Here is a 26,644-nt window from a genome sequence, read left to right on the forward strand (position 1 = left end):
ACACCCCCAGCCTCCTGGCTGGTGGGGTGGGATGAGGAGCAGAAAAGGCCTTGGCTCTAAGTGCTGGTCAGCAATAACAAAAACATCCCAGCACTACCAATGGTGTTCTCAGCACAACCCCAAAACAACCCTGTAAGAGCTCCTCTGACGAAAATTAACCGTATTCCAGCTAAAACCAGCACACACAGACAACTCTGTGGTCCAGTATTTCAATGGGCCAAAGGAAACACCATGAACATCACGTTAGCGGTAAAGAGGTTTTCCCATACCTTTTCCAGTACATGCCAATGTGTGCACAACAAGAGGAAAAGAAAAAGCCCACTGATGTATCCCCATTCACTGGGTACATGTGGGAATGTGTACACAGTTGCAAGCCAGACAGGTTTTCTAGGGCTAAGATTTCAGCAAGTGAATTTAAAGACATTTCTCCAGTCACAGCAATGTAAGACGATAAGAAAAAAAAATTAAGATAGCTTCAAGTCATTTAAAACCAGTAAATTTTCATGGCAAAGTGAATATTTAATTGAAATATGCACATTTTAACTGGAGTCAGAAATCTTTAAGCAATGCATTAGCCTTAGATTAGTTTTTTAGCTTGATCAATACTCCATGAATCACCAATGTAGACTGACCATGCACTGAACCCTTTCTTCCTCATCTTCCCAATCATAAAAAACACATTTCAAAGTCTCAAGAAAATTTCAGTTTTATAGGTGCTAAAATTGCATTCTATAGTAGCACAGAAGCTTTATGAAATATACCCAGTGCAAAAGATATCAACATCTAAGAAACTAATTCCAAAGAACTTGTTTCTAAAATTGACCTACTCTAAGGCATAGAAGAAAAAAAATCCCGATAAAGCACTCATCTAATTGAAATTTCATGCTACTTTGAGAAAACATAAGACTGAGTCTGCTTCCACTTGTGCCAACTTGAGAGTCAGTGGTTTTTTTGTTATACCTCCTCTGTCTCCTTCATGCAGCTCCTTAAGTCTTCCCACATGCCTCAGCAGCCCTGAAGACCAGTAACAAGAAAGATTATAGTTTCTGCCTCCCTCCTAGGCCCCTCAAGCTGAAAGGCTCCCATAACTTTTAACTATGATTTGCAACTCTCTAAATTCTTACCTTGAAACATTCAAAGGTAATCGGTATTCACAATGTCTAAGTTGGCTTCCTATGGCCACAGGCAGAACTAGGATCAGCACTGAGCTGCAGATCACTCATATATTTTAAGAGCAGAGGGGCCATCTCAGAAAATGTGCTGTTCAGAGGACTTGGTGGTCCCTAGTGACATGACATGCTGGACAACACAAACACTGAACTGAACTGACACAAAACACCAAGTATAATCATTAATTTTTAGGGCTGATAGATCAAAAGGTTAAGTTTCAGGGTAGACAAGCCCTCCTTATCTTACACTTTTGAATTGGCTTTTTTCGGATTCCTATTTAGAAACAGATATTTTGCATAAGACCACAGGAAACTATTCCAGAGTATGCCTACAAAAACTGTTTCTCTTCATTTGCTGACTCTAGCTAAAATCTGTTGTGAAAGCAGCAGGAGCAAGAAATTTCAGGAAATAATTTTTATGCTGCCTATTTTCAATTCTGTAGTCTCAGTACGTTTGGACCATAGCAACAAAAAATTTCTTGTCTACTCCATTGGGTTTGCCTGCTAATGGAGAATTAGTTTTATCTGCAGAAGGGGAACTAAGCTCAAAGGGGCCAGCAGGTGGGTGTATCCAGAGCTCCCAAACTGACATGCTAGAGCATGAGTTACCAAACCAGTTGAATTAAAATCGTAAACAGTTGCAAACAAACTTCTGCAGATGTTACTCATGTATGCTTCACACCCATAATTTGCAACTCAAGTAATGCCAATATTTATGTAGTATAAGTGCTTAATTATGTTGCTATGGAATGTAACATTCCTCCTATAATTCAGGCTCAGGATAAAGAGGTTTAATTCACTTAAAAGCATGGCTCAGGTTGAAATTTTACTCACCTATCAATGTCCTTGGCTACTGCAACCAGGCAGTGATTTCAGTCCTCACAGTAAAAGCAGTGTTTAGAAACATTGCTATTCACAAAGTCAACAATGTCAGTAATATTTTATTGTACAGACACTCCAAGTTTCAAGAACTGAGTTTAGCATAAAGGATACAATGATTGAGTTTTCAAAACTACAGCCATGGGTGACAGATCTGCTGAATACAGACTGGAAAAAATACTTGAGCTTTCTGGATCTGCTGAAATTTAATGATAGCACCTGCTGCTTCCTAAGTAACAGAGCTTTTTTCATGGCAGCTCAGTCTGATGCAGTGCCACAGCTCTGAATATCACCTAACAGAAAATATTTAATACTGTATCTGCTAGCTTCTACAAGAAAAAAAATAAGTGGTGCTCAGACAGTGAAGTAGTTCCAGAGATTTTTTTTAAAAGATCATTAGTTATTATCATCAGGTTAATACTTTTAGTTCTTTTTTTTTTTTTTCATTCCCAGAATGAGAATTCCCTTAAGATACAACTAAGATAAAGAGTCTATATCTATATTTTAGGAAGATAATTATAGCAGCTCTAATTACCATCAGAACAAGCTTTACAAGCTTTTTTAGTAACTGCATGTAACAGCCATATGATTAGAGAACAGTGAAGTTTAAAATCTGAATCTCAATTACAGCAACAACTACTTCTAGGTCCATTATATCACTACAGGGTCAAAAAAAGCTGTTTCATTCTCAGCTTTCCCACCTGAATTAAATTTGTCCCCAACGGAGAATTTTCTAGAGTAAGGGAGAAATCATTCTCCCTTATAGTATGATATTGCTGTAAGGCTTTTTCCTTACCCCATAATTTCATGATATATACATTCAAAATTAATTAGAACCCTTTTCACATAAAATCTCAGGGATTTAAAGAATAAAAATTAAACAAGAAACACATGAAATGCAATTACCGAATATTTACGCCATTTAAATATTTAAATTTTAAAAAATTTCTGAATTTAGCAGAACACCTACAGTTGTTTTATGCTGTTAAAATACATAACTGAAAAAGTTACAGTCAAATTTGCACTTCTGTTTCTCAGTGTACTGTAACATGTTCACTGATAAGAAGCTGAATTTTAAGGAGCTTCTCATGCTGTCCAAAGTCAAAGCAGTGAGTGACACTTTTTTTTCAAAGGGCATCACAACTGACAGGACCTACTGGTCACAAATCCTCCCACGTGAAAATACTCCCCCAGCACGTAAAATTGTCATCCTTTCTCCATCCATAAATCCTTTTTTTAAAATGAAAAATTTATCTATATCAATACAACTGAGGAGATAATAAATCTTCTGGTTCTGAAAGACCAAAAAAAAAAAAAGAATTAAAAAAAAAAAGGCACCTTGAAAAATTTCTTCAAGTGAAACTATCACATAACACAAATAATTAGTTACCTTCACAAGGACATATTTTAATTTCTTTCAAAAAAAAGTTTAAAAACTTCTTTGAACTGCTGGACTCATGAGCACATTCTGAACACGCATAAAAGACAGTTTCTATAATACCATGCAACTGCCAGGTCTTGCAAAACCTATGGAACTCCAAGAGAAAGCAGAAATACAAGCTCATTTCCCTCTTTCTCCTACTAGAGCAGTAGTGGGTTAAATGACGGTGAGACAGGGACTGTTGTCACCAGGTAGCACAAACAAGTTATGCAAAAAGCTCATGAGAAGTCCTTAAGCACTGGAAATGGCTGTCCTGGACATTAGGGTCATAAAAGCTTCATTTCATGGAGATTACATGGATCCCCCTATTGCAAACTTTTACCTGGTGGCTACACTCAATTTTTGCTGTATGCACATTTTTAAAAACCTCAAAATACTGAGTACCCATAATGGCAGATAAACCACATTTCTGTAAGATCAAGAAAATGAATAAGCTCTTTTCATGCTATGAAAGGGCAAATTCATACTGAATATTACACAGCTGGGCAAGACTGGCGTGGGATTGGATGCTACCTTTTTTTTTCCAACTAGAAGAAAATCTCACTATACCAAATGCTATAAATGCACTTATCCTTATAAAGACTATATCAATGTCCAATTTGAAGTTTTAAGTAAAGTTCTATCCTATAATATGATAGCTATTTCTTGGGAGAGCAAACAAAAGAGACCAAAAACATCTCCCTTCAAACACCAACAAACCACAAAGTAAAATACACAGAATTTACTGATGCTTTGCTTTAAAAATCATCTCCAGGGAATGCATCTACATTACAAGTCTGGTTCTCCATAGCAGTAATGTGAACCTGAAAAGCGAAACTTCCAGTAATAAGTACAAAAGTAGTGCACTTGAATAATATTTCCAGAAATAATATTAAAGGCCAACATATGATCTCAAAAAGCCCTGTTGCATATCTAAGAAGAAACATCAATACTGAGGAGTTCAGTAAAGTACGAACTTGTATTGTCTCAGCATTATTACTCACCCGCTTTGGCCCACTAAAAATCTTCCTGGTGTTTTCCTTAGATTTATCACCTTGTTTATTTGTGGATTTCTTATTGCCTTCAAGCACACCAGATGCATCCTCTGAAAACTCCAGATCTGTTAAAGGTAAATATAAACATGAAACAACCATTTTAAAAGCTGTTCAACTGGTAGAGCATTTCTGTCAATTCCACACGTCTAGCTTCTGACATTACATCACGAACAATCAATATTCATCAGAAAAATCAGCCTCAATGCCAAGTACAGTCCTGGATGCAGCTCAGGCTTGCTGACTGGATTGCAGTAATACAGAGAAGCATGACAAGGTGCACAATCAAAAATATTGCAGCACCTCTTGCCCACTGGGTAAGCTGCAGGCTACTGCTTCCCATCCCATACTCCTGTAAATCCCAGGGCACCTTTTACATGAGCTTACTAATGGCTCGCTTACTGCTACAACCCTGAGCAGCAGATGTTGGGTTCTTCAGAAGTGTGAGATTAAGAGATTTAGAAGAACACACTACAATTACAGAGCAGAAGAACTGATCTTGCTTCACTTCTCATGAAGGCAACCTGTTTATATTTACTTATTCTGCTGTAAACAGGAAAAAATTAAGGCGATCAGCTCAGGAAAGAGTCGGCTAGAAGAACTGCTGACATGGACTTTCAATGGATTTGATACTTGCATTACTACTGATTCCAGTACCCCATCCTGGACTATCAATCTGCAATTCACTCATCAAATTCAGTTTTTGCCCTTAGTTTTGTTTTTTTTTTTTAACTTGTGTTGCTTTATTTGAAGCACTATCCCTTGGAGACAAGGGAAAGGGTTTACTGGGCACAAACCAGAAGTTACCACAAATTTCAAGATGGAAATAAAGACAGGCACAGAGAGGCACTGTTTCATCTGACAAACTGTTTAGAAAAGCAATCTATTCCTGGAAAGCTGCTGCTGTTTGAAAAGTGCACTGCAGGAACACAAGCAGGTAGGATGGGTTGCTCTACTCCCAAGTACACAGGACCAGCCAAGCTGTTTAAGAAGGCAAGCAAAGGCAAAGCAGGCAACCTAATTTCTAATGGCATTCACAAGGATACAAAACCTGCCTGAGGAATAGAACTATTCTTAAAATAAAGCTCCAAAGTTTCCCAAATTGCAGTAAATTTCCCCAAGCTCCAAAGTTTCCCAAATTGCCTGGGCTTGGCAGTACCAGGACTGGCAGGATGCCTGCTGTAAGGCACCTCCTGGAACCAGCCTCTCACATTCTATCCCACTGGTTTTCAGTGTGGTTGTGTCAGGTGAGCACAAGAGCCTACAAAGCATCAACAGCCCCTCTGGAAACAACTGACTTTAACAGATGTTTGATAAAATTAGTGTAACCGGGGAAAAATACTACAGACCAATTTCCATTAACTTCAATAACACAAAACTACTTCCAAATCTAAGTAAAAGACAACTTAGTTCTTGCTGAAGCCAATTTAAGGAGTAAAATCAAATTGCTTTGATATATATCCTTATAAATTCTGAAATATTTATGAAGTCGTCAGGCCCTGAATACAGTTCTCAAAGGAAGTCAAACCAAGAGAACTGGACCTTCCTATTGTAGATTGAAAGCTAAAAAGTAATTTACTTGACCACAGCCAGTACAAATATGCAAGTCATTCTAGAAATACAAAATATTTCACCCACCAAATGAAAACAATAACTTCTGCCCTGTGCTAAGACTTGGACCTGGCATCGCCTTCAATAATGATTAACAATGCTCTGGGATCAACTAAGCCACAATTTTAACACCTTAAGTTTCCTTGTTTGAATTCTACTCCTATGTGATTCTGAACTATCCCATTTAAATTAGTTGATTTAAAATTCAAAAAACGTCTTGATAAAAAAAATATCAACTCCTACTTACAATAGGAAAATTCTGCATTTTCTGATGTTGCTAGCACATCAAACATCTAGTTTTGCAAGATTACCTGGAATGCTTCTATTTGAGCAGTGCTTTTGGAAGCCCTCTAGGTACTCTAAAAGCACTCTGCATACATTATCCTAGCAGACTTAAATCTAAACTAAATAGGGTCCAGGGGACAAGTCTTTTGTTAACACTGAGTGAGGAAAACACTTCCAGTAGTTTGCTAAGCAGTGACCTTACCGAAGCTTGATTTCCACTGGCTCTCTCCTGTACAACTTTTTGGAGGGTTTTTTGCCCCCTCACACAGAAATTGGTCATATTACCTTTTTTTCTCAGTATGTAAGCATGTAAGTCCTTTTTTCCTCTGTCTACCCATTTTTAAGGCATTTATAGTATTTAAGATAATTTGCCTGTCTCGGCTTGAATTGGAAAGATGTTCAAACATCAACTAAGGCAACAACCACAGTAAATTTCCTGGGGAACAACAACAGAGTTTTGTTTTAGTGTCTCAGGGCAATTCTGCAAAAGGTTTTGAAGCCCAAACAGGACTCTGCCTTTGAGAGCTTTGATGTAGTTTTAACTATCTTAAAATATTTACCCCATGAAGGTGACTCAGTTTTTGAGAAGATGCAAAGGAATTAAAATAAACAAAAAAAACCCAGGGCAAGCTGGCTCACCAGAACTGAGCTGAGTGTAGATGCTGATATACAAAAGCTACATTACCTAAAAAGATTATAGGAATCTCATCTTGAATAGGAAAAGGAAAAATGCATCAATGACACAAAGGTTAAGCTGCATATCAGAACTGATTTACAAAGCAAAAGACTAAGCTGCAATACAGATTTCTCTTGGATACAACTCCCCATTGATTATTACAGTCAAGTCAGTCACTTTCTTCCAGTATTAAAAGCTTCTCCTTGTTGGAGTCATCCCGTACTCTGGCTACTGAAATGACAAAAGCAGTGTTTCAAATCTAGGAAAGTCTCACCAGTACTTTTAGCCCCTGGCATTCTGGCAGAACCCAGCTGGGAGGCTCGCAAGCCAAAGGGGCCTTTGCTTCACCGGGCTGCTACAGAGGAATCTGAGAGAATTTTAGATTGCAATGGCAAAATAAAAAGTAAACTTTTACTAGGAACTCAACACTTCTGCAAAAATCTAAGGCTAATAAAGTTATTATGAAGTATTTTCATTAAAAAAGTGTAGTCACAGCATCTAGGAATTTAAAAGGTGGAGCTTTTTTTCAGATTTGGGGGTTTTATGTGCTTGGCTTTTGTTTGAGGTTTTTTTGTGGTTTTAACCACTTCAGCAGAAAAGACTACCATAGAAGTGAGCAACAGAAGATGTTTTTCAATGAACGACAGTCTAACCAAAACTGAATTTATCTGTTTTGCAATTTTTCCTGCACTAACAATATTGTTCCTGCAGTCTTTGCACTTTCTTAAACTTCATTTGTCAAAACATTTAAATATGTATTGTTAAACTTAATTTCCCTCTGTGAACTACTAGACTGGAAGGAAGTCTTTATAATGTTCCATTATAAAATCTTCATCAGATGTTTTAAATTAAATTTCTAAATTGTTTCATAAAAATACAGCTAGATTATGGCAAGTAACCAAATCAGTATTATGGCAAAGTAAGGCTGTTATAAAAGGAATCAAGTTTCTTGAAAAACTCATTATGCCATATAACATTCTTTATGCACAGAACACCAAAATCATTCTTGGGATTTTCCAGGGCTGAAATTCAGACAGGCAGTCTGGCATTTCACCTGTCAACCTGGAACAAGAACACTGGATTTTTATGGCATTTCACCTGTCAACCTGGAACAAGAACACTGGATTTTTATCTGGGCATTTATTCATTAGTACAAAGAAAGAACAGCACATACAGAACTCAGGTAGCATTAGCACCTCTCAGTACTGTTCCACGTTTCAGGACAGAGTTTTATTGTGCAAGATGTTCTGAAAGTTGTTTCTCAGGCTTGGATTCAAAGCTGGCATTTTTCATGGATGCAGAAGGCACATTTTTCCAGTATGCAAAGACAATACCTCAGAGCAATGTCACATTTTACTGCAACTTCAGGCTTAGATCCAGAAGTTCTTAAGAAATTCTCAGGCTCAGCATCACTGTATTTAAGGACTCTTATCATGGTTGTTCTGAGCGATCATGATTCTCAAAATTTGCAAAGGTCTGAGAGAAAATAGTGTAAACTTCAGCAATGAGTGCCACAAATTTTAGGGCAGCATCAGACTCTCTGTTTTCATAATCTGTACTGTAGAGCATCACCCTTTCACATTTCAGAAAAAAACCTGCAAGTCAAATCTCACCTGCCAACAGCAGCACAAAACAAGAATCAAATGAGCAAAGGAGATGCTAAATAAAGGGGAAGCATCTCCCAGGAGAGGGAGGGATTGAGAGGTAGCTCTTACCTGAAGTGGAGAAGGGCATTAAGAACTAACAAAACATAAATTTACATCCCCTTGTGCCATGGAAATCTATTAGGAAAATATTTCAGAGAAAACATCTGTGATACCTGGGAGTATAAAGGCCTGCTTGGTGAATGCAGTGCCAAATGCAAAGTGTGGATATTTTGAGACTTCTGAGGACAGCAACTGAAAGGATTATTTGGTGGGTCAGCATCTCAGCTGCATTAACTGTACAAGCAAATTTTTTCCCTTGGAATAAATGGCTGAACAAAAAGTCATTAAAGACAGGAACTAAGAGTACTTCTTAAGCAGCCCTGTAAGATAAACCCATTTTCCAAAGAGGCTGGAACCCAAGTGTGTCATCATAAATAAATTTTATGAATAAAAAAAATTTTTTTTTGTTTGAAAACAATCTTCTCATACAACATCAGTATTCATTTGCTCCTTTTAAATCCACAAAAAAACCCTAGTGGTGACGTTTAGTTTGATTAAAAGACTTACAGAAAATTCTGGTTTTAGAAACAGCTATAATTAGAACAGAGAAATGAACATTTTTTCCTCTGAAATTTTATTTCTGGATTATATTAGCAGAAGCTATTTGTAGGAAAAAAGCACAGCTTCTCCAACATTTGCAAAGCTAGATTGAAATCCTCTCTCACTATCACAATGAAATGCATCTGGCCAAAGTCTTAAAATGTAACGACTTCAGTGAGTTGATAAAACTTCTCATGCTCCATGCTCCAAAATGGAGGACCAAAATGTTCTGTACAACAGTGGCAGTGTTCTGAAATATTTATTCCAACACAAGTGATTCTCCGGCATTAGACTTTTTCAAAACAGAGGAGCTAAAAGCAACCTTCCACCAAAGGTATTCCTCTTGTTCTTCACCAACACACAGGACCCGACAAACCACCAAGCAAGTCTCATTTTGCAAAGGATTTTAACCACCAGAACTTGCTCAGCAGCTGCCACGTCCACAGTTTTACTCATAAATGTGTGTGAGTACACACATAACCTCCTCCCCAACCTGTACAGAAGAAGGAGACATCTAAAAACTGAAAATAAGAGCAGAAACAAATATGCAGAGGCTCTCCCAAAGCCAGTTATCTGACAGGCACTCCATGGGTCCCCACAGCCTCTCCCTTGAGTCATGCATCCTCAGATAAGATGGAGCCTGAGAAAGGTCCAAACTGCCTACAGACACATTCAAAACCAGAAAAAGATATTGCCCATTTCTTAAGAGCTACTTAAATGTGTGCACTCAGCTCTGCAACTGTGGGCTGATGTGAAGGCTCTCTGGGAGGATACCTGCCTTAAAGGCATAGATGCTTATGCTCAACACACCAAAAAGGTACGAATCTTCTGTTGGAAAAGAAAATAACCCTCTACCTCTGGCAAGAGATCAAGGGGTATAAAGCACATTTCAAGAGAGATATGAAACACCAGACAGGACCACAGGAGAAGTAAGTTTAGCTGTTAGATTTCAGGTGAGTTTAACTGTTAGGTTTCCAAATCAGTGGTATTGGACAAATTCCTAGGTACACTGCAAAAAGAACAAAACATTGAAGTCAATTAAAATTAAATGTCACCCATGTATTCCAAAAGAGTTCTACCGACCTGCATTAGTGCTGAGCTGGCTATCCTGGGAACAGTTTTCATTGCCATCAGAGGTTGACTGTAGTGAAGCAGATGGCACAGCTCTACTTCGCTTTTTGTTGGCCTTCCTTTCTGCTACCTGCCACTCTTCATCTTCGTCCTCGCTTTCACTTAAGTCATCAAACCCAAAGTACTTGATTTTGTAATTGGAACTCCCAGAACTTCTAGAGGCGCCTTCATCTCCCCCTCCCTCGTCTTGATCATCAAACCCAAAAAATTCTAATTTGACATCCTTCTTGGATTTGGTATTGCTTGGTCGGAACCTGGTTGTAGTTTTTGTGGTGGCCATGTCTGCCTTTTTCCTTAAGCGCCCAGCTTCGCCCAGGTCAGTGGGGGCTGCTGAGGTGAATTCATCCATGCGCTCCATGGTGTCCTGGATGGTGACATTGCAAACTGACAAGCAAGATGGGTGGAGAACAGTGTAGTCTCTAGTCCGTCCAACCGTCCCTCTAAAACTGGTCCCACTACTTAAAGAAACTTTTTTTCCTGCGTTCAGACCATCATTATTTGACTCATTGTTTGCTTTGGATAAAGACTGACTAGTGCCATCCATCAGCTTGTCAAAATTTGTTGCCCCCTGCAGTTTTGCTTTGTTGGATCGACAATATGTCCTACAGTTGCTTGGCCTAGGAATAGTTTGCACAAGTTCTTCACTAATGGCTTCCTTTGGATTTTCACTATCTTCTTTATCACACTCCTCATCCTTGCTCTTCACCTCCGAGAGATGCTCATCGTCAAAAGCTAATATATACTCTCCAGTTCTGGTGTCTTCAGTTTCATCCTCCCATTCATACAAGTGAGTTCTTAGTGGCCCCTTGGTTTGAGATGTTTCTGATGGAGAATTTGCTGTTTTTACCACGTGGGAGTCCCAAGAATCAGGCAAGTCCTTGGCTTCTGTGTTGCATCCAGAAGTGTCTGTGGTTTCAGCATTGGTTTTATTACTGTCTCCAGCATTATCATAGATGAAATGACTGTTCCCATTATCTTCTTTCAAGTTCTGGATTTTATCTACAAAAACACATATATTTATTACTAAAACAGAATATTAAAAGAATAGTTGCCTATGTGGGTTACTCTGGAAATCTACAGTATAACAAAAAGTATTCCATGATCATTGACAAAAAACATTAGAGGTCTTTATCCACCTAGATAATACTTTATAAGCCCTCCAGTTTGAAGGTTTTGCTGTAACAAAGTCTTCTTCTAATTTCTACCGAGAAAAACCTTGAAGCGTCACTCTAAAAAGATACGCATCACGTAAAAGACAGTGGTAAACCCTAAATACAATCACCTACTTACCACAGCAAGTTACACCGAAAAACAGAAACTCCGTGGTGAAATTTTCAGAAAAGACAATTAATGAAGTTTGACATACAAGTGACTTACAGTGAATAACTAAAGAACAACTACACATACTCCTTACAAATATAAGGAAGTGATTTCTTTCTTGTACCCTGAATAAAACAGCAAACAACTTCAACTATCATTTAATTTTGCTGCTCTAAATGAAAATATTTGGACTTACAAAAGAAATATAAAAATGTAGTTCTCATCATAAATTTTCATTTTATTGCTTCTGAAATTCAGGTTTATGCACTGAATTTCTGCATTTCTGAACAAGAGCTGCTGCCAAAAGTTACTCTTGCGCTTTTTCCACCCACAGCCACACTCACATCTAACACTGTCCAAGAGAACAAGTTCCACTATAAGGAGTCAGTTTTTGTAATGTTTATTTCCAGCCAACCAGCACCCACACAATAGTAATGCCAGGAAGTAATGCAAGTACTAAGTCTTCCACCTGCTGTCCTCTAAACTGGTAGGGAAACCACTCCCTTTGTTTTCCCTGAATACCAACAAAAGCTTGGAGGATTTGGTACCAGAGTTTCATGATGACTGCATCTGCCATCCTCTGTTGACATCACATACACAGACACCCAGCAATCTAAGAGGGGTATTTCCAGGAAATAAGAATTTCTTGGAAATTTCTGAGACGGTATCAGCAAGCGCAGAAACCCAGGTGCCTGCCGTTACTGAAATGGCTGCCTGGGCCAGGAGAAGCAAGATAAGAAGTCTGACAATGCTGAAGACCCTGGTGCACAGAAGAGTAGCACATGATGGGATAAACTGGAGACCCAGAAGCAACTGAGACAGGGCCAAGTGACAACAGAAATGCTAGAAGAGAACGTGCTTAGAAGACACGTGCAAAACAGTACAGCGATAAAAGGGGTTCCACTGGCAGAATGCAACCCCAAAGGTTCAAATTTTTTAGGCAGCAAAGGCTACCTAAACTCATCAGTATAATGAAGGCCAAAGCACCTCTAGCACTAGTCCTGACCACATTAAATTTCATCAGCTTCCATCTACCCAAGTGGCACAGAAGTCTCACAGCACTGACCTGAAGATTTGAACCTCCTGATGAGGGAAACAAGCATCAGCACTGTTCCAGGGACTTCAGCTCACTTGTTTTCAAATTAAAATGGCATCATCTAAATGCCATCCTTGCACATAGGATTTATAGAAGAATTTTAAGGTACTGAAAATTCTACGTAGAAGAAATGGCTACCAAATCCATTTTTGCAGGAAATTAGTTTAATCCCTGCTAAAATTCCTCAGGGAACCAGGACACATAATATCTGACAAACTGTATCTAAGTTTCCTGGAGTCCTGCTGAGATCCGTCACAGAAGTTATATATACTCAGCTAGAAATAAAAAAAAAAAACTTTTCACAGAATATATGAAATGCAAAACTCAAAATTAAATTCCTCAAACAAGGAACCCTAACCCTGCCATCTCCATGATGGAATCTTGGTTATTATTTTTAAGTATCAGTATGTTATACAAGCAATATTGTTATTCCTATTTCAATCTCATGCTTGCCATAATCCAAGAGGCACAACCAAAATGAATCTTTCTGGAATCAAGGAGGGGGTTTGACAGTGTACAATATGTTCCTCTCTCCCATATGTTTAACATTATTGTGAAGCTGAAGACTACCACAACACTCTAGGCATGAAAAACAGCAAATTAAATTTAAAACATTTTCAGACTTCCTTACTAAAATACACTGTTTTGCAGCCTCACCATTGCTGTTCCATATCTAAGGGAACTTCTTGTTTCTCCTCATGTAAATGTGATCAAAATTAATTTCTCCAGTCAGCTCAGCTGACTAATAAATAACAAATCCATTCTAGCCCAGTCAAATGGCTTTACTGATGCTTGGTTTACTACACTTCCAAGAAATGTTACAAGGCAAAGAGCACTAACAGCTCTTTATGGTCACAGCAGGACTTGTGTAGCCTTTGTGTAACCCATCACATCAGCAGCTTTGAACCTTGAGTTGTCTCGAGAAGATTCCATAAAAAGTGCTGCATCTCAATTTTACCTTACAGTTGCTAATTTAATACAGCACACCAAGGTACTCCTAAACAGCAAAGAACAGTTAACCTCCCCCTTGATTCTGGGGCACCAACATTTTAAAAAACCACAACACTCCAAAAGTCTTAGTAACTGCACCAAGGGAGGTTTTCCCATCTCCAATAATAAGCAAGGCTGATGGAAAATGGAAACACTGAACTCTTTAGCGTACACCAGGTAGAAAGTTTGGCTTTAAAACTGGATTTTCACAATGCTTTACTGGAAAACTAAGCAGTCACATTTAGAGGAATACTTCCTCTAAAGATCCTTTGTCAAGCCACTGTTCTCATCTCATCAGCGGGTCAATAGCTGTCAGCCTGAAGCTTCAATACCAGAAAGTACTGCTAATCACCCCCTAATTGCCCAAAGGTGCACAGGAAATGCAATTCCAATAACCCCGATTTTTAAAATTACAGGATTTATTGGCAGCAACTACTACAGCAGAAGCTAGCATGACTGTAGGAAAAAAATATATGAGAAAAGGAACTAATTGCGAATTACTAAATATCCTTAAGTCCAAGAGAGGCATGGAACCTCTCCTCCTATTTTTAACTGCAATTAGGCTTTTTTGGAGCTCAAATATCAGAATAACTCTCCCAAGTAATTTAAAATCAGCAATAGCATAACTCCCCTCCCCAAGCACAAACACTGTATACATAGGAACCATATCAATGTTCTTGGTAATCATGATTTATTTTCTATTTAGATCACTAGAAGTTGCTGTATTTCATGCTCTAGTTTATGTCACTTAACAAGACATATCTTCAGCATTGCTGACGAATTTTAAAAAAAGCCAAAGTAAAACTTCCAGTCTTTCCCATAAAATGACATGTTTTCACACACACACAGATGCATATTACTAAATCTGTAAAACTGTGTTTAAGTGATGATGATTATTGTTCCAAGTAACCTTAGTCAAGTTACCATTAGAGAAAAAATTTCAATTTTAGACAATGCAAGACAGTAAATTTACATAATGCAATAAAGTTTACACTCTTCTATAATATATATACATGCAAACACTCAAACAGCAGGAATGTTACAGAGCTGTCAAAAGCCCACTGCTTTTTCAGTAACAAACCTGAAAATGTGTAAGAAATATGCATCTATACTTATATGGATTAGACTAGATAGATATAAAGATAACATTCTGTTATCTTGTTTTTAAAAAACACTTACTATAAGTACTCATTAGATGGAACAAATGTTATTCTATACATTCAACAATAAATGCCTCATGACTACTACAGGTTGCCAGTGGTACTACCTCCTCCCTTTTAATTTTTAAGGTCATGGACAAAATAAAGAATGGGATTCTAGAATTAGAAAACTCCACTTTTTTTTAAGTGAAATTAATTTTTTTAGAGATAAGAAACCTACGTCCTTCAGCTCAACATATGACAATTCTGACATGAAAATGTCTCACGTCTCAACTTCATTTTTTCTTTAAGGACCTATAACCTTAAAAGTTTGACAGAGGCAACACTGAAGTTTGGAGAAAAGATAACTCTCTTCACCAAATACCGAAGCTGTAAGAGTTAACAATTCATACCCTGATCCTTCAGGTACAGCACATACCAAAATGGAATCCAAAACAAAGTAAAGCAATCCTTTAGGAAATCGAACACTCCTCTGGACAAGAAAACCAAGCAACCATAGTCCATCCATCCTCCAGCCTGGTCCCTGTTTCACTTTTCTTTCATTTTCATGTAACCTACAAGGCTAAGTGACTGGGGCTCCAAGTCTGCAAACATCATTTTCAGCTCCGTAAAAACAAAATCATCATTAACAGTCTAACACTAATTGCCTACAGTCAAACGGTACATGCTTTAGTTAACTATGCAGTGGTAGAGCTGCAGAACATTATTTGCTATTTTCATGCTACTCCGAGCACAGAGCAGGATCTTGGGCTGTGAGAACAAGGTCTCCTGCTGTAAATTTCTACCCTGAACAGATGCAGGGCTCACAGGGCAAAGCTGCCCCACAGCTCAACCATCATCCCCCGCAGCCTCCTGAACAGCAGCCTGCGGCTGGGCAGGGGATCACCGCGGCATGTGCCAGCTCCACGTGCTGCTGCCTTCCCAGGGATTAGGGACCCAGCTAAAACCTCGTCTGCCTTTCCACCAGGCAGGCAGCAGGGAGGCAAGAGCACAGATGGCACCTGAAACAGCACTGTGTCTTTGAGAGCTCTCTTCACCACACCAAATTTGATCAAAATCAGTTGAACAGCACAAACGTTAGAAGAAAACTGAACACAAAAGGACAATCAATATTACTCCTGGTATTATCACACATGCAAAATAAATGCTTACCTTTTCCTACCTACTCATGGACAAGTTGCCAGTGTCACATGTTAGCCCTACGAACTTCAACTTGGGTTAGATTTCTCTCTTATTAAAGCCAAGCAAAGTATCCTCCAAGCTACAAACAAAAGGCATATGGCCTTCTCTGTCCTTTGCAGCATGAAACCTTATGCTCCTTCAGTGCTGTGTAAGTAGCTGTACAAGCCTTCACTTTAATACTGAGAGAAACATGATTACTATTCACAATAAACAAATCAACAAACACAGTGTTTCTTTTAGTACTAGCCACAAGTCACTGCAAATATTAAAGGTAATCAGAAGCAATGAAATCTTGAGTGCAGGCAAGTGGCATGATGCCAATTTTACATTCTTGATTTCTCTTCTTGTAGACACCAAGACATGGTGGCAAGAAAATGAAATATCAAGAATTGTAAACAGGGCCTTCAGAGCCCTCCAGCTACTGAGGGCACATACACTTAACAGGCTACAGCTCAGGAACAGATCGCTGACACAGGATGGAGGGAACAGTTTGTTAAGCTCATTATGAGCTACTGCTCTGCCTGATGTCCCTGAGCATTTGGAAACATTTATTATGGCTCCATTACACCATGACCAATGTTCTCAAGCATAAACTACATCACATCACTCTGCAACTTGCAGCTGACCAGCTAAAGGAAAGGTGCTTGTATCACATCCCTCATTTCCAGGGAGAGCTCAAATGAAACACAGAGAGTGTCATCTCTGGTTTGGTCAGAAAACCAGGAACTGCAGAGTGGTGATGCTTCTTCCCAAAATAGTGGACAAATTTCATTATGCATTGGAAATGAAATGTTTTGATTGGTAAAGAGAAAAGGTTGCAGACTAAACTCCCTTGATCCATTTTCTGTCTATGACTGAAGAACGGGAGAACTCAGAAAAAAAAGCCCATGGAAACAAAATACACAATTTATGAAATGGGCAAAATTTACTTGAATTAAGTATCCATTAATGCCTATGAGATCTTGAAAAGCAGTGCCTGTTAGCAGGTCTGAACAGAAGACAGGAAGATCTGACTCCCAAGACCAATGTCATGGTTGACAATCTCTAAAATATCTAAAATTGTAGAACCACATCCATAGCTATGATTACAAATTCTTAAATAATTGAATTACCAACAAGTCTGCATGCAGGTAGGACAGATATTGTTTGACTCTGTAGATGTTTTAAGTGGCACCTTATTTTGCAGGAAAAAAGTCAGAGAAAACCCTAAAGTGGTGGGAATTAATTTACTGCCATGACAGCACTGTTTTCCTTAGGAATCATTTGCTTGTCTTGTTTCCTTTTCCAGCACCCTGAATATCAAATTCTCACACAATTTATAGCAATAGAAATAATTTGTTTCTTACACAGTCTAAACTAATGACACTGTGACTCCATTTCAGTTAGTTATTCTTTTAAACATGAGACAGAAGATACCTCAGACACCTTTTCTGCTCTCAAATCACCTGGATGCATCTGTCAGTCTGGTAACACATTGTTCAGCATCTCCAATAGACCATTATTTTCATTCCTTGAGCCTAACAAATCCTGAGCCTTTCAGAACATGCTGCTGGCACAACATCCCCCAGTGCCTTGGCCCCAGCCTGGGAAAGGCTGAACCCTACCCATGGTGTTATTGCTTCCAACCTTGTGCCCCTGTTCCAGCCATACAAGTAACTCCTCATATACTTTTTTCCACTGGGAAGATGTGCTACCAGGAGGCATTCTGAGAAGTTGTGTCAGACTGGTACACTTGGCAGCCAGTGTATAACTTTCTAAAAAATCCTTGTATTTAAATGGAAGTGGAAGGGGGTAGAAGGAAGGGAAAGTGGAAGGGAAGCCTGCACCTTTCACAGGGGTGCAGGCTAACATGGCCACCTTCCTTCCTATGCAGAAAATATTCACTGAACTAATTCCTTGCCTTTATCTCAGGCAATATTTTTAAAGGTATGACAAGATAGCTTTTGAAGTAACAACTTAAATGTCTTACCCTCTCTTCTTCTAGTTCTTTGGCTAGCAATCACTAGATATTCTGCTCTCTCTCACCTTTAACTGCACCTGACACCACTGCATCTCCCAATACCATCTTCAAATCAATCTGTACAATTATACCTGGCCAAACCAGACACAGTGAGCTCAGCACAACTTCCTTCCCAGCAAACCGTGATGGGCAAAAACACAATGGGCAGAAGAGCTGCTACACTTGGCAGTACAAGAGTTGTCAGAGCCTGACAAGTGCTCACCTCTCATGGAAAGTCCAATGAAAGAGACACATTCCTCCTCACTTCAAGCTCAGAAGGGCATCTGTTGCTCAGAGCAGCAAGAGAAAGCCAGAAATAAACAACTACAAAGTGTCATGGGCAACATGAAGGGCTCACACACGCCAGAAATACCTGTTTTCACCAGCTTTGCTAGGGTGAGCTGCTATGGAAAAAAATTAATGCATACTATAACACAGCAACATTAACAACTGTCAAAACAAATGTACACTTAGGCTAGCTAAGTCAGTCTGAACTGAGACAGTACTCATGAATATGCTGAAAATTTTTCATAAATACAGCAGCAGTTTCTTAAATGAAAAGATGAAGTAAGTTTGAAACTGAAGAACATTTTCTATCCGAATTAGTCAAACCACAGCAGTTTGAGTCTGAAATAGCTTCCTTACCAACTGGTTTCTGCTTGCCTGCATGCTTTGGCCCACTTGAGTTATGCACCTTAACAGGGTTTTTCTTCTCCCACAGCACTGACCAACTGTTTTCAATGCAAAGTTATTTCCACTTTTTAACCATGAAAACTAAGAAGCAGTTAAAAGTATGATCTTTTAAAAACTGTTCATTGTACAAGGCCATGAAGAAAAAATTATTTTAAAAGTATGGACTGCAAAATTTACTGTTGTATAGGAAAGGGGAATTATAGATTAAGGGAAGAAAGTTCCATGTACTCTCTACATGAACATACACAGTATGAACTGCCCTGTCATTAGGAAAAATATGCTGCAGAAATCAGTTTCTTTCCTAAACCCTGGGGTATTTTTCTGTATTGCCATTTTAGCAAACAAGTATAAACACTGAGATTTAAACGGAATTTCAACAATTTCAGACTTTTGAAAAACACCACAGTAAAAAACCAACAAGCCACCACTAGAGAAGTAGCAGAGGGGGGAAAAAAAGAGAACAATAATCACACCAGTTTAAACGTGGGCTACTGATACAGCAAAAACACTCTGAGTGTAAGGGGAAAGGCGATACCTTCAAAAGGGGAAAACTTACCAAAAAGCAACTAAAAGAAGAGAGGATCTGTGGATAAACCCCAGCTATCCACATAGCCATCATAACCACCATCCAAACAAACCTCAAAACACTGAAATTCTCTGGGCACACGTATTTTCTGGCAGACCTTTCCCCTTCCCTGCTATCAGTTTCTTAATGCTTTGACCCAACCAGAGCACAGCTGCAGTTCTTTTTAACTGCGGCTGCTGCCAGCTGTCTCCTAAGACTGCCAAATGCTCAGGCCTCATTCAGGTTCCCCCAACTCTGCTCCATTTTTGGATGGAAAATGACTAAACTGAAATTCTTTCTCACAAAGTAAATATTACTCTCAAAAACTCAGAGGAAGTAAGATATTACTCTGGCCTATTATTTTCAATGTCCATGTCAGTGTTAAACACAAAACCGAAGTCTAAAAACAATTTGAAAGGAATACCCTGACCAATCTGGTGGTCAAAGGCAATTATGTAACAAACCTGCACTTGGGAAGTTGAAACTTAACTCTAAAGATAGGGCTCCCCACCCACATAAGCAGGATGCAGAGGCTTTGCACAGAGTCACTAAGGTACTACCAGGATAGTATGTCAGGAACAGACTTGATGACTTAAACCATCTCCTTCCTCAAGGGCATCCATTTTCTGCAATTTACTCTCTGCACTCGGTGCTTTTCCAGCAACCAACCACAGCTGGATTCTGCAACCTGGGCCAAGACACGGCTGAGCACAGCCATACCCCTTTGCTCCTGCTCTGCATAAGCACACGTTCTTAAGAACTACGCTTGCCATTTTGATTTGCTACCTGTAAGTGCACTGGCCCCAAGTGAAAAATGAGGACATTAAGAACTATCTAGAAAAACAAAAGAATCAAACAGCAGTCAACAGACAAATGCTCTCTTACAGCACCAAGAGCAAAACTCCTGCCAGAGCAAAACCTGTTTGAATACCAGTACACAGGAACAAAAGACAAGATGAGGAATAGCTGTTTTCATTATTGCTCTGTTAGGGGGAAAAAATTCTTTGTTCTTTTAATCTTAAAGAGCCTCCTCAAAGGTCACTGCCAACACAATAACCACAACATCTGTACTTAACATTACAACACAGCAGAAAGGGACACAATTCCTACACCGTTTTGTAGTCTGGAAAGATATTTTAAGCCATTCTGTTTCTCCAGTGCAAGCAAAACACATTTTGAAGAAATAAATTCATAGGCTCTAAAACAAACTAGAGTTAAGCCATGCCCAATTAAAATACTTATCCACTAATGCATGATTAAGTAACTTTTTTTTTCGCTTAGAATTAATGCAGAAAAGGAATATTCTCTCGTAGTCCATAAACCGGACCATGAAGTATGCAGAGACGAGAAACATCTCTCAACCCAAGTGCTTTCTCTGATGGAGACTATCAACCCCTTGCACCAGATCCTCCCAAGGCCTGAGTTACAGAGCTCAGCACTGTGCACAAAAGCAAAAGCCAGCAGATCATCACAGCATCCAGAGTCAAAATGCCAACTCACACTACAATGCCAGAATTATTTCCATAAACTGAAATACCCAGAGTAGGCAAACTAGCTGTTCAAAGTGAAACATACTGATACACTAATATAACTATGAAATGCTATACCAACTCCTAAAATTCATCAAACTTTGACAATTATTTTCATCTCAAAAACTGTACTACGTTAATTCATCCTACAAGCTAACAAATATTCTAAAAGAACAAACTTATAAACTTTGCTCTGCAAGGCCATGTTTTTATACCAAAGTTTGCATGAAATACTATTGGGTTTATGCCTCACAGAACAACTTTAACAGTTAAAAAGAAAATAAATCCCACCAGACTGTTTCAAAAATCCAAATATTGTTCTGAAGGTTTTCACCTTACCCTACTGTAAGACTGTCTCATAAAAACCTCATTTTCTAAGTAGCTGCATTTTTGCTTTATATGCATTACCAGTGTGATATTTTTCTAATGACACAGCTTACTTTTTGGCTACCAAGTTCTCTCTACCTTCACAAAGACGACCTAACAGTAACTATTAATACTGAACAGTCTTTCATTGTTTCAAATTTACCTAAACCCCTATCTGCAAATTACCTGCTACATACAGGATTACTCATAGACACTCTTCAGACAGTATTAAGTCTTGATCAAGCAACATTAGGGAAAGATTATGAGAAGCTTTCCACATTAAGAGCTTCTCAAAGCCTTTAAAATGAGATTGTTACAAGCACTAGCTGAAGGCTATTAAAAAAAAAAAGACCAGCAAGTTCTACCATTTTAAATAAAAGATACAGATCCTCAACTGTGTTACATGGCTGCACTACCACAACTACCACAACAAATCCCCAAACCAACTGCTTTTTAATACCAAACATTAGCTAAAATTAACTGACATGGCATCACCTTCATTTTAATGCCCAAAGAAATAGCCACTGAGGCAGGATAATACAATTGGAGCAGAATTAACTGTACCTCTCAGTTTGTGCGTAGCCATGGTAAGTGACATTTTTCAGCTCAGTCTAACTCTTAGCATTATCTTCACCTACATTAAGAATTAAGACACAATGATGGCTCATGCTCTCTGGGAGTCCTGAGACCTTTACTCATGCACTGTCTAGGCAGTATGAGGACAAGGACTAGCAAATTGCACTTTAAAACAAATTAACAAGCGCTTTCTTCAACATCAGTACCAACACAGCCTAGTTTTGCACACCCAGAGATACAGTGCCGTATGTGGGTTAAGGTTGAGCTCACATTGCAGTCTTCCTTACACTGGGAATATTAATGCTCTTCTAACTGCCTGCTTTCCCTCCCAGCCCCCACCCCTTCCTTTCCTCATCAGGAATAGTCAAGCTTGCTGTCCCAAGGATCTATAAACCCTATGGACAAATCTAGTTGAACCTAGTGGAGTTCAAGAGTCACCAGGAAAAGGAAAATTATTAAGGGGTGGTCAAGGACATGCAAACAGTTGAGGTACACACACTATTACACTCCCAAGGCCCTTCATCCTCCAGAACCCTACTCCAAATCAATCAAATTAACTCTGTAGTTTTGAAAGAGCCTCCCCATCAAACCTTACTGAACAGTCACTACAACAAAGAAGCCTTTGAAGTACCTACATTTATACTGGCTGACTATACACCACTATCTCTAATTGCTCAGTGTGCTGAGCAACGTCCTCAGAGACAACTTTTATTTATTTTGGATCAGTTTACACATAAGCATATCAGCGGCTTAAGCCATCCAAGTTTTACTTACACTGACAAAAAGAAGCACCACCACCAAGACTAGTTTTTAAATAAGGGTAAGGAAACCAAAGACCCTCCTAGGATGCTCTGCAAAGATTCATTCACACCTGAATTTCATTTCTGAAGTAATATATGAAAAGGGTTTTTATCTTCATTTGACTGGGTGTCAACAAAATGTAAGAGACTCTGAAAGAACAGAACCATCTGATCAAGATACACCTTGTCCTACACTACTTCTGGCTGAACTGCCAGAATCAGTACCAAATACTTCAGAAAATCTTGCAGAACAGAACTCCTTCAGTAAACTGTTGTTCAAGTAACCTCCCCCTCTGCATTCAGACCACCACCACACTCAAAAGCCAGATGGACATATCCACCAAGATTCATCGGCTTCCTTCTGTTCAGAGCTGTCTGTTTACGACATACACAGCACTGTCTAGCAAGGAGTTCTAGAATTTAAATACGCAAGTTTCTCTGTGCTAAATATTGTATTTTGTTATTGTCCACAGAACTCGAATCAGAAAGCACCAATGAAACTGTTCAAGTCTGTTCCTCTTAGCCTTTCACACACTACAAATCTTCAGAGTTCTATCACATTTTCTCCCCTCATCTCTCTTTCTTTTCCAACCAAAAAGCACTGTTCTGACAGAGGTTGTCTACAAGGAAACCATTTCACTGTAAAACCTGTTCTACTACAATCTCTTATTAACACCAAGGAAACTCACTATTTCTTCCCCTTAGAAATACTGGGGGATGAACTTACTCCATTTCTTATGAAAACTATATTCAAACTTTAAAATCCTGTAATTTTTATTTCCAGTCTGAGGATGAATCATAGTTAAAGACAGCTGCTGAAAATCATATGAAAGCAAGAAGTATTTTAGCAGAAAAAATAAAGAGCAAGATCAAAAGACAATTACACATCCTACAAATGTGTCTATCAAACTAGAGCTCAAATCAGCATTTCCTGGGTTTTCCTGCATTAGATCCCTAACATATATATTAAAAATAACTGAACTGTGACTATCTTCTACTATTCAGTATCTTCTTGCTTATTGCATTAACAACTAAACAAGTCCACTCAAATTTCGAATCCCTGGGTTAACTATATTTGAGAAATTAAAGTTATATAAGTTCTCATTAAAATTGATTTTGATAACCCGAGCAAGTCAGTAGGTGTCATCTTCATCTAAGTTCATCTAATGTGATCGTCTACCCAATTATAGAAGCTGTGGTTTAATCAGCCTATTATACAAAAACCTCTCATGAGATGTAACAACATCTGATTTTTTCCAAGAACGACTTGAAGAAAATTACAGTGATGTTCAGCTCCATGAGTCCTGTGAACTCCCCTCTGAAAAGTATTAAGCTATCTTACTAACTCTCCAGAGCCCAAAAACACCTCTAAAAGGAAGTCTGACAGAATACAGTCTCACAGGTCTGAAGTTGTTTATGTGCTAATTACAAACAGAAAACGTTTGTGCAGCTGAAGTTCAGAAAACTACTTTTCCCGTTGAAATAATGAAACAAAGCATGGCCTAAGCTGTATGTGCACCTTCACGGCTGTAAACACATACCCACACTAAATTCTACTACCACTAACTCATCATTATTCAAAATACACGTTTAAAAACCAAAAATTCATTCAGCAACTTTAGAAAAGGAATGTAATTATTCCATTTTATGGAATAACTGGCCTAAGTGGAGTAATACACTGCACTGAAGCTAAAGCACTGTACCTTGACCTGCGGAGACACAGATACAGCACCAAAGACCTCAGAGCAGCATGTAAAATGCAGAATGCTTCTTAGTGCTTTTGGTTAAACAGAGTATCGTTTACAATTAAGAACTGCTCCACAGAATACTTCAGTTTTATCAGAATACTTAACAATCCCTCGAAAACACAAAGTCTAAAGGGAGATCAGCAAAAATCAGAGGAAAACTGTCAATGGACAGTTGAGCAAACACACCTGCAGTTATAAGTTTAGCACTGCTGCCCTTGCAGTCTCCATCTTCCACGCTTTTGCTTGTGCTCTTTTCTTTCAAAAGAGGAACAGTATTGTCAAAAGGTATGCACTTGCTGGAGGCAACATTTTCTCCACTGTCTGGCTGATTAATTCTGCTGTTTGCTTCAAGTAGAGGAGTGAAGTCCTCAGACTGAGCAGCTTCACCAGGTTCCAGCTGAGAGGAGCTTTTAGCCTGTGACACATTCTTTGAAGACACAGGAAGAGATTCTTCATCACTGTCAAATCCAAATGGATCCTCTGTTACCTCATCTTCAACTTTGGGTTTCTTAGGAACTTCAGAAATATCTGCTTTGACACTGGGCCTCTTCTGTCCTAATTTGGCCATGAAGGTGGTTTCTCCCCACTTTGTACTAAGGGTGGTCCGTTTGTTGGAAAACACTTCATCAAACTTGGAACTGCCATTTCCCCCTTTCCGGCTGTAGGTCTTTCCAAATCGGGATGTCATTTTGGCTCCTGTTTCATATTCTCTGTTGTGAAAGAAAGAAGAAACATCAATTCATCACTTTTCTAGTATAAATGATTGTTACTTCCACTTTTTATTGGGCCTACAAGCACCAGGCATGTACTCTGCACACAACCAACAGATCCATCACCTACTTCTTTCCAGATGCACTCATTCACATGTGACTGTCATTATGGCAAAAGGTTCTGCACTAAGTACCCACTAAAATAAATCAAAATTCAGTTGCTTGCACATTTAAAAACCAATGGCACAATGAATCCTTAAGAAAAATCTTCTAAGAATGGTATCACTTTGCTCCAATTTTATTTTCAAGTACAGAAGGCACCATCATAAAACACCATGAAACAACTCAGCAGTATTTTCACCACATCTGAACACACAGCTCCCTCCTAGAGTCCAACAGCACAGCATGGCATAAAAAAAAATCTCTTGCCAGTTAAATACAAAAACTGTCAGAATATGTCACATTGCTGTAGATATATTTTAAGTACTAATTAATCACAATGATGACCACTCCATCCCATGTTCATCTCTCACACTCAGACTCACTTAACAAGTGTTTTACTTGGTAACATGATGTGGTCAGGACTGGTGCACAGCAATCCCCCACAAGTAAATCTGATTCACCAAGGGACAGAACAGAGAAACTGCTCAATCCACCTCTAAGAACATGGAGGACACCTTCAGCAGGCCCGTGTAAACCATTACTGCTCACTGGCTCTTACAAGCACAACTGCTCCACAGCCTGCTTAGAACAGAAGTGTAAAAGTAACAGATTAAACAGGAACACATTTAAGAGCTCCTTGCATGTGCTCTTTTCCTACTTTTGTTTAACTCAAGAAGGAAGACAGACCACCTGGGGGATTTTTACCCAAAAACAAATACTTCAACTACTGGACAAATGACAACACAAACCCCAAATCCTCTTATCTGTTTTGTGAACCATTATTTCTCTCTTTTTGGCCCAAACATGGATAGGAAATTGTAATTCTTTATAGTCAGCCTGTATCTAATCAATTCCACCTTTCTCTCTGAAATTCCTCTCCATACTGGAAAGAAATCTGCTAAAAAAGATAGTTATTTAAGCTACAGAATCAAAGAAATCTAACTTTTGAAATGTTAACTAACTTCATATAAAGTATACGAAAAATGGCAGTTAAAATAATTTTTATTGGACTTATAATGATCTATTTGTTCAATACAATTGTTTCTATTGTTACTCCCCAAATATGACATACTGTCAATTCCTATTTTAGTTTTCATCTCAACACTCAGTTTCTCAACCTGAAGTGTCAGTCTTGCTTCTGCTAAAATTGCCAGACCGCTTTCCAGAAATGTCCCTCCACCACTTCATTCTAGCAACACTGTCTCACCAATAACAGTCTCCCTCTATTAGACCAGGCCAACCTCCACTTACCATAGGAACCAAGCAATTCATGGGAGAA

General features: G+C 38.7%; 1 protein-coding gene and 1 long non-coding RNA gene across 5 annotated transcripts in view; both read right to left on the reverse strand.

The window, feature by feature from the left end:
- WAPL (WAPL cohesin release factor) overlaps positions 1–26,644 on the reverse strand; it is a 135,669-nt gene that overhangs the window by 33,933 nt on the left and 75,092 nt on the right. For all 4 annotated transcript variants that reach the window (XM_068197203.1, XM_068197205.1, XM_068197202.1 and 1 more), the window contains 3 exons: positions 24,680–25,203; positions 10,422–11,468; positions 4,473–4,588 (listed from right to left, as the gene is read on the reverse strand). In XM_068197203.1, the coding sequence (XP_068053304.1) occupies positions 4,473–4,588; positions 10,422–11,468; positions 24,680–25,181 (1,665 nt within the window). In that variant the 5' untranslated portion in view covers positions 25,182–25,203. The remainder of the gene's footprint in view (positions 1–4,472; positions 4,589–10,421; positions 11,469–24,679; positions 25,204–26,644) is intronic.
- Positions 5,234–10,415, reverse strand: LOC137477877 (uncharacterized). The gene is made up of 2 exons (XR_011001247.1): positions 8,191–10,415; positions 5,234–8,146 (listed from the first exon to the last, which is right to left on the reverse strand). It is a non-coding gene; the product is annotated as an uncharacterized lncRNA (long non-coding RNA).

This window comes from Anomalospiza imberbis, chromosome 8 (genome assembly GCF_031753505.1).
Source record: "Anomalospiza imberbis isolate Cuckoo-Finch-1a 21T00152 chromosome 8, ASM3175350v1, whole genome shotgun sequence".
Taxonomy (NCBI): domain Eukaryota; kingdom Metazoa; phylum Chordata; class Aves; order Passeriformes; family Viduidae; genus Anomalospiza; species Anomalospiza imberbis.